The sequence below is a fragment of the Thalassophryne amazonica genome, chromosome 19, assembly GCF_902500255.1.
Source record: "Thalassophryne amazonica chromosome 19, fThaAma1.1, whole genome shotgun sequence".
NCBI lineage: Eukaryota > Metazoa > Chordata > Actinopteri > Batrachoidiformes > Batrachoididae > Thalassophryne > Thalassophryne amazonica.
Window position 1 is genome coordinate 35,377,170 of NC_047121.1, and position 12,006 is coordinate 35,389,175.

General features: G+C 40.3%; 1 protein-coding gene across 4 annotated transcripts in view; it reads right to left on the minus strand.

Annotated features, from left to right (window-relative positions):
* Positions 1 to 12,006, minus strand: part of LOC117532180 (metabotropic glutamate receptor 1-like) — a 50,980-nt gene that overhangs the window by 3,891 nt on the left and 35,083 nt on the right. For all 4 annotated transcript variants that reach the window (XM_034195476.1, XM_034195475.1, XM_034195474.1 and 1 more), the window contains 3 exons: positions 3,613 to 3,859; positions 2,386 to 2,554; positions 340 to 466 (listed from right to left, as the gene is read on the minus strand). In XM_034195476.1, the coding sequence (XP_034051367.1) occupies positions 340 to 466; positions 2,386 to 2,554; positions 3,613 to 3,859 (543 nt within the window). The remainder of the gene's footprint in view (positions 1 to 339; positions 467 to 2,385; positions 2,555 to 3,612; positions 3,860 to 12,006) is intronic.

Below are 12,006 nucleotides of genomic sequence, written 5' to 3' on the forward strand. Positions count from 1 at the left end.
GGCTGCAGTTGGATAAAACGTTGAAGATGATGAATGGCTCTCTGGTGTCAGGGGAAAGCGGTGAAAATAGGACAGAACAGGTTTAGGAAATAGCGCTGAGAAAAAAAAAAGAAGAAGAAGGACAAACTGTACAGAGAACAGGTGGCAGAGCACCCAAAACTTTTAGAGCCTCAAATAACAGCAGGTGCCCTGTTATCTCTGAAAGCTTGAATCACACAATGCCTATCTCTAAGTCAGGAACTTGGCCTGTAACCATTTGGCCCGGACTCAAAATGCCAATTTAAGTCCCCTGGCAGTACTGGTGTATGTTCTCTGAGCGGTGGAGAGTGCCAAGCATACCTTCCAGATCCTTGTCAGGCCACCAGCCCAGCTCACAGGCCTTGCACGTGAACTCATCCTGCACGTACTCATTGTCCTTGCAGGCGGTGCAGATCCAACAGCAACTCACTTCGCCCTTCCTTATCACCTAATTGACAAAAATAAAAAATAATGCGGAATTTCTTTCCAACAATTTACCCACTCACAGTCAATAAGACTGTCGCCCACTCTCTGGGAGTAAACGTGCTATAATTTGTTCATAAAAGTAAAGGTAAACTCAGTCAAGAAGACAAAATCATGCCAAGGTGTAAAAAGTGTCACTACAAAGCAACTGGGAATTCCTAGCTTCCTTGGATTAAACACTTAGAGATTGCATTTAACTTTTGTTTTGCAAAACATCTAAACAATGCTAATCTTGCTACCTGATGCGATAAAGAGAATTACACTGGTGGTTATTGTGCAAAGACTTGGTAGATGTTGCTGTGCTCTCTCTCTTCCTCCCCTTCTTGTTTTACCAGTGGAGCTAATTACTGGACACACCTGTGGCAGCTGCAACACTTGCAACTAATCACCCTCACAGTATTTCAACCCTGGCTCTTCACTCCATCCTCACCAGATTCTTGTATACATCTGAGAGGTAACTCGCCCTCAACCTTGTAGAACTTTTGTCTCCAGCATTTCCCTGTCAGTGCTTCTGTGTTTTGTTGTAACCCTTCCACTCCTTGTTTTTTAGTTTCCTGTCATATTTTTCCTGACAATATTTCAAACTTGATTAACAGCTTTGTTTGTTTGTATACATTATTGAACATTATCTAAAAGACCACGTTGTCATTGTACAATTCAAACCTTTCAACAGAGTCCTGCTTATTTGTGAGGCATTTTCCATTTTTTTCCATCCGTCCCCTATTCATACCCTGCTTCTTTGGCCAAATACTTAATTGCATCTTTTGATGATTCAGTCCTGGTTAACCAGTGGTCTGTTCTCTCTTGGGATAGCCTCTTCCCTGTTCTTGCCCTGTTCTGCTCTCAGTTAGGTCTCAAGGTTTGTGGATATACAATCTCAAGTCACTTTTGCTTCAATGGTCCAGACCTGGCTGTTGTCAGAAGCCCCTATCTTGCAATCCTCCAGTGCAGATGGACTCAGAAGTTCTCAATCCAGCACAGGTATCTGCTCCAATAGGCAGTCACCACTTCTTCAGCACTATACCCAATCTTTTCAAGCCCAAGTCCATTTCTGCTTCAGTGCTGGAGTGCTTTCTAAGAGGTTGGCTCTTCCATCCAAAAAGTCTGACTCTTCTAGTCCTGTCCCAGGTGCTAAGTACATTTTCATTGCTGAACAGCTGGAACTCATCTGCCCAGAGAATGCTCTGGGATTCTTCCAAATTCTTGTTCTTGATCTAGTCTCATTTGATGTCCAGATTTGAATTCAGGTTCCAAACCACATGGCGAGGCAAATTGTAGTTCATGACTAAGGTTAAGTTCCGTGCCAAGTGCCTGCTCCATTGACAGTGAGTGGTTGCTCTAAGGTTTCTCTCCCACCTGTAAACTCTGTTTGCTGTGTCTTGAAGGTATCTGCCTCAGCCTCCTGTTTCGAGGGTGTGTGTCAGGCAGTGAATGCTAGAAGGTGGTTTCTGCTGTAGCTGGCTCCTTGTGTGTATGTGTTGGCTAACATGCCCAGCCTGTTGGTTCCAGTTCCAAGGCAAAGTTCAGTCAGTCAGGCCTTCTTACAGTGACCTGACCAACCTCCTATAATTGCCAGTCCTGCCATGTTTCAGCATCTGAGTCACCCACCTGATGACTGGCCTTGCCTGTTGCCAGGTTCCTGAGCTTCTGCCTGAGACTTTTGGTTTCAATTCACATTTTGTTGTCTGCTTGTATCATTTCCTCTTCTTATTTATTTCTGGCAAGTTTCTACCTTATTTGTATGCATTGTGTTTTCATTGCGCACTTTGTGCTGCAAATCCAACCACTCATTTGAATTAAATCCCAAATTCATACAGTATCTATAGAACCTCAATGACAACATATACGGTTAAAATGTAGTCTGAGTAGGACATATATTGTTACCTTGATCTCTCCTTTGGAGCAGGGTTCACTGCAGACAGAGCGGACCATGTCGCTGCGATTCATCTGTAACATTGCATCATCAATACTGAGTAGACCTTCATGCCAAGAGCCAATGTTGATGTAATCATAGACACCTGGCTGTGCATGCTGGAAATTCATAATCTCATACCTGATTGAAGACAAACAGGCAAAAATGAAAAGATGACACACTATCTACCTACTGTATAAATCAAAAAGAGAGTTTTTGTGAAGCGAATATCTTTTATTCACAGAGACATTGATGGTTTCCTGATGAAAGTGATTTTATACAGGTGCAGAAATACTGAGCTTTATTCTTCCTTGATCTGGTTTGAAATAGGAAATCCATTGTGCAATACCAAGACTCTCACAATCCATCACCACGTTTTCAGTTGATCTTACATACACCAGGGAAGTAAAATTTTCTCTAAATGGTGCTCTGCAAAACATATTTTTTAATTTAATCTGCTGTTTATGTAGAAATTATCAATTGAGTGACACCTAGGACCAAAAATCCATGCAAGCATGACCAGTCTTGGGGCACATCCACACAAAGTTGGTTAAAAGCTTGGTCATAATGTTGACTCTGGGGACAGGAAGTCAATATTTTAACATAATCTAAAAAAATATAATAACATAATATAATATCACAAAATAAAATATAAAACAGTTGTTGACTTCTTTACACTGTGCAGTTTAGAGCGTTATGGACTTTATGAATGCAACAATTGAAGGCCTTAGATTAATTATTCTGCGCATCATCAAAGCGACGAAAGCAGGGTATTGTGTGTGTGTGTGTGTGTGTGTGTGTGTGTGTGTGTGTGTGTGTGTATATATATATATATATATATATATATATATATGTATATATATATATGTATGTATATATATATATATATATATATATATCTTAACAACCAAGAAGCCAATTATATATTTTATATTATATTTGATAGATACACAGATGTGATTACGTTTCAGAGTAGTTTGGGTAAAGGTCAAAGTCAAGGAAAACAAGGTCTGAAAAACCTTTATTTATTTTTTTTTTTGGGGGGGGGGGGGGGGGGGGTTGGGGGGTAACATCTCAACAACCAAGAAGTCTGAAGTAGTTTGGTCAAAGGTTAAGAAAAATATGCGTCCTGAGAATTTTAACTTATTATTATTGTTATTTTTGAAGCAGCTCTTTGAGATGTCTATAGAGTGTTTTACCTCCCAGGGGAATCTCCGTTTTCGTCAAACCATACTTCCTCTCCAGAAACACCAGTGAAGGAAGTCTTGAGAAGAAAGTCCAGCAGGTGGCTGCCATCAACTGGCTTCATGGCATCACAGAGGCCCACATGACCGGGACAGAGGTGAGTCTGCATATCATGCAATCCATGAGCCATGGCATAAATGGCGTTTATGACAAAGCCCATCTTGCTGTCTTGAACGTAGTTGTCCTCCAGACTTTCATAGCCTGTCCACACACCAGAAAACATTTAGGTCAAAGGCGCGTTTGATTTTCCACAACACATTTGTAGTAGAAAAGCATTGCAGGAGATGGTTAATTGCTGCAAGCAGTAGCATGTTATGCAGTAACTATTTCTAAATTTGGGGTGGCGTTAAGGTGTATGTGGCATGATGTTAGATATTACAAAGGAATAATAGGGTGATTGTTCTCTGGCAGCAGAGCTCCACTCCTCTTTGCCCATGTGTGAGGGTGCTTTAAAAGGATGGAGAGCTGCAGAAAATGGCTTCAAAGAAACCTTGTTTCCATGGAAAGACTGCCCATTTCTGTATTCACGACTCAGGATTCAATTAGGACAGGCCTAAAACACAGCCACTTAGATTCTGCTCAAGGAGGAGAACTGTTCCAGTGCAGTTGGTTTCTTCTTTTAATACTACAAAAATGAATCAACTGGACAACAACACTGATATTTTAATATATAAATAAGCTGTTCAAACACACCCTATCAGTTCAGTGTAATGCAAGCTAAAAGCAGGATGCGCATTTTGTCATTGTTTGTTTGTTTTTTCTTTTTAGTTCAGCAGTGAACCAGCAGCCATACATTCATCTTATTTTTGCAGCTCCTTTGTAGCATATAAATCTCTTTTTTTCATCCTTGTCAAAATACTATGTTTTTTTATGCACTCTCTCCAGCTTCATATGCCTTTTCTGTCTTAATTAATTTTCCTCCCAAAAGCTGCGGCACCTCTCCCCGTCCTTCACACCTGTTCACTGAGAGCTCACTGTGTTTCACTTTATGAAAGAACCCATCTGGCATCCAGTTACTAAAGAACAAGATCTCATTACTTAATAAACAATAAAAGCATGAATTTTGATTTATAAAAACCAGCAGTGTTCTCTGAAACTTTTTTTATGCTCATATGGTTGAATGTTACCTGATCTATTGTTATATTTTTCCATCTCTCAATCTGCTTCATTAGTAACTTTTTTAATGGAGGTGAAGTGTGATCTTGTAAAAAAATAACTGATGGAAGACTGTTAAAAATCTCCCACAGATTATCCCCGTTAGTTTTTATCTGGAGGATACACACATCTGAGCAGTTTTTTAAGATGAGTTTGGAAATCAATCTGAAATGATGCAGTAAACATGAGATTTTAAGTTGAGATGAAAGGTTTTGAAAATAAGAACTGGATGTAGTTTATTGGGCAAGTGCAAAGCATTTCTGAATTATGTATTTATTTATTTATTTGCAGAACGTCCAGTTGTAGTTGTGGAGGACTGACCAGATGACACAAAGCATGGGTACTGACTTATTTGAGTGTTTATAAACTGATCTGATGGCCTGATTTTCTATAGTATTTTGGTTGTGTGGCTCTAATTTTGCTAACAATCTCATCCGTTTTACTTTTTCTTTGGTATTTTTGTAGATTTAATTTTGTGCAAATGTAAAGTAAAAAAATCAATGATAATGGAAGCATGTGCAGAGTCATTTTCTACACCAGAAAAAGGCTATTATTCCCAAATACTTACAGGCTGAAACATACTACTACTACTAATAATAATAATTAATAATTATAATAATAATTATAATAACTACATAAACAAAGACTATGTGCATTGAGACAGGGCCTATTCTATCTTCATTCGATAGTCTTATATTTCTTTTATCAACTAGCATCACTGCAATTTGCAGTTTGCTATTTGTTATTCCAACTGTTGTTCCAACTAAAATGGACTGCATTTATATCATGCTTTTCCATCTGCATCAGATGCTCAAAGTGCATTATAATTATGCCTCACATCCACCCATTCATACAGTCACATCCCGATGCCAGTGTGCTGCCATGCAAGGTGCTCAATACACACTGGGAGCAACTAGGGGATTAAGGACCTTGCCCAAGGGCCCTTAGTGATTTTCCAGTCAGGTTCGGTTTTGAACTGATGATCCTCTGGTCTGAAGCCAAACGCTTAACCACTAGACCATCACCTTGCCATAACTACAGTATCAGCGGTGGAGGCCAAGTGATTAGTGTGCTTGGTTTCAGTATGGAAGGTTCTGGGTCCAAACCCCACCCCTGCCACATTTTTCCATGTAATGTGGAGTTGCGTCTGGAAGGGCATCTGGTGTAAAACCTGTGCCAAATCAACATGCAGACCCACTTTGGATCTGTTGTGGCGACCCTGAGTGAAAACAAGGGAGCAGCTGAAGGGACTTACTTACTAATAACAACAACAACAACAACAAAAGACTATGGCTATTGAGACAGGGCCTATTCTATCTTCATTCTGTAGTTGTATAATTCTAGCATCACTGCAATTTGTTATTACAACATTTTTATTATTAATTTTTATATTTTTTGAAAACAAAATTAGATAGTTCTATAAGCAGCCTAGGAAGTCATTATCAGCTTGCATTTAACTGACAAAAGTAAATGAATTTATATCATTACTATGTGTACAAGGAGATAATGACGTGTAACTTTAGGTATCTCAACATTATGGCAAACCCTTAATAAAAACAACAACATGGTGTCAGGCCAAGACTGGATCTCTTAGTGTTTGGAACACTGGATCCAAGAATGAAATAAGTTTTTAGTAATGTGAGATACTGTATTGTTGAGCATTCTGTTTCTTGTGAATCATTGCGCTTGGAAAGCTGAGGCCATGTGTGAATTTTACTAAGAAAATTTGCTGAATAATAACTACAAAAAATGTGTGAACCCTTGAAACTAATTTCTAGTTGCATTATCTGTCAGTTATGTGTTATATTGGATTTACCCAAAATAACTGTGAAAACACAAGCCTGATGAGCCACTTTTTAAAAGTGTCTCATATATATACTGTCAGGGTTTGAGTTTTGTTTGGTTTTCAGTTTTATTATGTTCTTTTGTTCTGTTAGTTATTTTTGCTTTTCATTGGTTTTGGTTTGTTTATTCTCTTGCTGGGTTTTTCTGCTTGGGTCTGTCTGTCTCTGCTTCTCTTATCTTTCTCTTTGGTTCTTGGTGATGGGTGTTTCTCTCTTGCTCTGGCCACACCCGGGTTCTGGTGCTTTCCATGCACACCTGTTTCTGAATTGCTGATTGTCACATGGGATTATACGAGGTCTGTCAATAAAGCAACGGTCCTTTTTATTTTTTTCAAAAACTATGTGGATTTCATTCATATGTTTTTACGTCAGACATGCTTGAACCCTCGTGCGCATGCGTGAGTTTTTCCACGCCTGTCGGTGACGTCATTCGCCTGTGAGCATGCGGAATTCCTCCGCACGTCTGTCTCAATGTGCCGAAAAAGTGCTGATGTCCACGTCTTCCGCAATTCCTGTGCTAGTCAGAGGACATCCCGGATAAAACACAGCATCCAGTTTGGAAATTAACGGCACATTCCACTGTTACAGGAGTTTTTGTCATGGAAAGAAGAGCGGAGGAATTCCGCGCGTCGCGGCGGTGCCGCATGGCGCAAAGCAACGCCGTGATGAAGCCTCACAGGACATGTTCTGGCATGTACAGGCTCATCCACAATTTCTCGGTTAGTCACATGACTGAAAACCCACCAACAGCCATCTGAAAACCATCTCAAAGCCGATGAGAGGGGTGGACCACTGCTCATACAAAGCCTGCTCACAGGCGAATGACGCAACCGACAGGCGTGAAAAAACTCACGCATGCGCAGGAAGGTTCAAGCTTGGCTGATGCAATCACACGTGATTCAAATCCATATGGTTTTTGAAAAAAAATAAAAGGGTCGGATACGTTTCTAACAGACCTCGTATATATATATATATATATATATATATATATATATATATATATATATATATATATATATATATATATATATATATATATTAGTATACAGTATATATTTCATATTTAAGCATTTTTTGTGGTGTATAAGATGTCTTTTTTTTGTGATGTACAGTAGCTCTGTTCTATGTCTAGTTATCATCTTGATAATGAATGGCTTGGTAGAATCGGAGTGTCTGCTAGTAGCGTCTCCAATTCTGCCAGTAGATTCTCCCATCGGAGACTCTACTAGCACAGTTTCCGATCAGAGATTCTACTAGTATAAATAAAAACTCAACAAAAATATAAACGCAACACTTTTGGTTTTGCTCCCATTTTGTATGAGATGAACTCAAAGATCTAAAACTTTTTCCACATACACAATATCACCATTTCCCTCAAATATTTTTCACAAACCAGTCTAAATCTGTGATAGTGAGGACTTCTCCTTTGCTGAGATAATCCATCCCACCTCACAGGTGTGCCATATCAAGATGCTGATTAGACACCATGATTAGTGCACAGGTGTGCCTTAGACTGCCCACAATAAAAGGCCACTCTGAAAGGTGCAGTTTTGTTTTATTGGGGGGGGGGGATACCAGTCAGTATCTGGTGTGACCTCCATTTGCCTCATGCAGTGCAACACATCTCCTTCGCATCATCCGTGAAGAGAACACCTCTCCAACGTGCCAAACGCCAGCGAATGTGAGCACCCACTCAAGTCGGTTACGACGACGAACTGGAGTCAGGTCGAGACCCCGATGAGGACGACGAGCATGCAGATGAGCTTCCCTGAGACGGTTTCTGACAGTTTGTGCAGAAATTCTTTGGTTATGCAAACCGATTGTTCCAGCAGCTGTCTGAGTGGCTGGTCTCAGATGATCTTGGAGGTGAACATGCTGGATGTGGAGGTCCTGGGCTGGTGTGGTTACACGTGGTCTGCAGTTGTGAGGCTGGTTGGATGTACTGCCAAATTCTCTGAAACGCCTTTGGAGACGGCTTATGGTAGAGAAATGAACATTCAATACACGAGCAACAGCTCTGGTTGACATTCCTGCTGTCAGCATGCCAATTGCACACTCCCTCAAATCTTGCGACATCTGTGGCATTGTGCTGTATGATAAAACTGCACCTTTCAGAGTGGCCTTTTATTGTGGGCAGTCTAAGGCACACCTGTGCACTAATCATGGTGTCTAATCAGCATCTTGGTATGGCACACCTGTGAGGTGGGATGGATTATCTCAGCAAAGGAGAAGTGCTCACTATCACAGATTTAGACTGGTTTGTGAACAATATTTGAGGGAAATGGTGATATTGTGTATGTGGAAAAAGTTTTAGATCTTTGAGTTCATCTCATACAAAATGGGAGCAAAACCAAAAGTGTTGCGTTTAAATTATTGTAGAGAAGCTTGAATCTTCGACTGGACTGGGTTGCTTGACGCGAGGATGATATAAATTATTTTAAAAAAATCATATATTATGATTTCCAGATTTTTTTTTTAGATTATGTCTCTCACAGTGGACATGCACCTAAGATGAAAATTTCAGACCCCTCCATGATTTCTAAGTGGGAGAACTTGCAAAATCGCACGGTGTTCAAATACTTATTTTCCTCTCTCTCTCTCTCTCTCTCTCTCTCTCTCTCTCTCTCTCTCTCTCTCTCTCTCTCTCTCTCTCTCTCTCTATATATATATATATATATATATATATATATATATAAGCAATTTTTTGTGGTGTATAAGATGTCTTGTTTTTCCTTTTTTGTGGTGTACAGTAGTTCTGCAGGAGCACCCCCATTTTTTTGCCCCCCTCCCCCATACAATGACAGTAAAGACTATTCTATTCTATTCTATTTGTGAGTATTGTTTATTGCTGCTGTGCTCTCCAAGGTAGAAAGGAGGATTATCACAGGGGCAACATCCACACATTTTTGTGATAAGTTTGATCCTCTTCTTTTTACTGAATGCACTGAAATTGATGGCCTTGTGGACAGCTTTAACGGTCACTGTGCAACCATCATGGATCAAGTTGTACCACTTAAATCTAAGAATGCATCTCATGAAAAGTTCTGCCCCTGGATTAATGATGCGATCATGAATCTAAGGAGATCTTGTCATCAAATTGAACGCTTGTGGAAATCTACAAAATTGGAGGTCCACAGGCTGCATTTGAGAGACCTAATAGCCTCCCTAAATAAGATGAAACTATTAGCTCTATTGTGGCACCTGCTACTTATGTCACTCCTGTTCACTATAAAACTACTAGTGATGAGTTTCTGACTTTCTTTATTGATAAGGTCAGGGCTATAAAAGATAGACTGCCACAGTCAGTGCCACCTTGTCAAGGCCCCCAGCATATGGGACCACCCCCTCAATGCTGGGCATCATTTGCTCCTGTTACACAGGAGGACATTTTATCCATTATCAGCAAAATGAAACCATCTTCTAGACACTAGATGTTCTTCCTTTTAGACTTTTCATGAATGTATTTGATTCTATTGGGCCATGTGTTGCCAAAATGTTTAATATGTCCCTGTCGACTGGTGTGTTCCCCAGTTCTTTTAAGCATGCTGTTGTGGAGCCACAGCTTAAGAAAGCTGGACTGGACCCTACAGATCTGAAGCACTTTAGGCCAATATAAAAAAACCCCTTCCTGGCTAAAGTCCTGGAAAAATTGGTCTGTGCCCAACTAACTTTCTTTTTGCAGACTAACAACATTTATGACACTTTTCAATCTGGGTACCGTGAGTTTCACTCCACTGAAACGGCTCTGTTGAAAGTGTCGAGTGACATTATGATGGCCGCTGACACTGGCAAATGCACTGTCTTGGTTTTGTTGGATTTGTCATCTGCATTTGACACAGTTGACCATGGCATCCTGATCAGGAGACTACAGGATCTGGTGGGGATGTCGGGTCCTGTATTAGAGTGGTTTAGCTCCTACCTGGTTGGTAGAACTTTTAGTGTGTCTGTTGATAATGTGATGTTTGAGTCTGCTGACCTTTTGTGGGGTGTGCCACAGGGCTCGGTTCTGGGACCTATTTTATTTCTTTTGTATATCATCCCTCTCAACAAGTTGATCCAGCAGTTTTGTGACGTATCCTATCATCTCTATGCTGATGACCTGCAGCTGTACTGCTCCTTTAAAACAACTGAGACCCAGAAACTCAATTCTTTAACCAATTGTCTCACCAAAGTTAAGGAATGGCTCAGTGAAAACAGCTTGCAGCTGAACTCTGATAAGACTGAAACATTGATTGTTGCTCCGGAGAGTGCTGTGCCTGCTATTAGGCTGCATCTTGGTGAACTGAATAGTTCAGTTAAGGGCAGCCTGCGCAATCTTGGCATTATCTTGGATAAAGGGATGTCTCTGGAACATCATACGAACAGTTAGTTAGGAATAGTTTTTTCCAGATCCGGAATATCTCTAAACTTCGAAAAAATTGTGTCTTTTGAAGAGTTAGAGATGATTGTACATGCTTTTATATCTTTGCGACTGGATTACTGTAACAGCCTGTTCATGTGTCTTAATAAGAAAGAACTGGCTCGTTTGCAGGTTGTGCAAAACTCCGCTGCACGGCTTCTGACCTGCACCCACAGGAGAGCCCATATTAGCCCAATACTCAAGTCCCTGCATTGGCTCCCTGTCTCGTTTAGTACAAATTATAAAATCCTGGTGCTTACATTTAGAGCTCTGCATGGGCAGGCTCCGGAATACATCAAGGAACTGATCCAATCGTATGTGTCCACCAGGGGCCTGAGGTCCTCCAACCTGAACCTGCTGATGGTTCCCCGTACCTGTTTTAAAACTCGAGGGGACAGATCTTTTAAAGCTGTGGCGCCGCGCCTTTGGAATGAGCTTCCCTGCTCCCTTCGCTCGATAGACTCTGTCGATGTTTTTAAAAAACAACTTTAGACTCACCTTTTTAAAATTGCATTTTAGCTTGATTTTCTTTTAAATGTTTGTATGTGTTATTTTGTATTTATTGATTTTATCATGTGAAGCACTTTGTGACCCTGGTCTGTGAAAAGTGCTATATAAATAAAGTTTACTTACTTACTTACTTATTGCCAATTATGATGAATCCAGTACTGATGGGTGAAAAAGGCTGATGTAAAACTGACAAACACATATATCCAGTACAGTCAGTTTAGTAGCAGCTGGATGAGCATCCAACGGGAGCTCATGATGGTAACATGCAAGCAGATGACCTCTTGTTGCACAGTGAGATTTCTCATCTGCATACATTGCATACTGCAATCTTATCTATTCAAAGGCAACAGCAAATTGATCTTAGCGCTTAGCAACAAGGTGTATGGTGATTATGTGTTAATGTTGTCATTTTTTTAAGATGTAAATTGGCTTTACGGTTT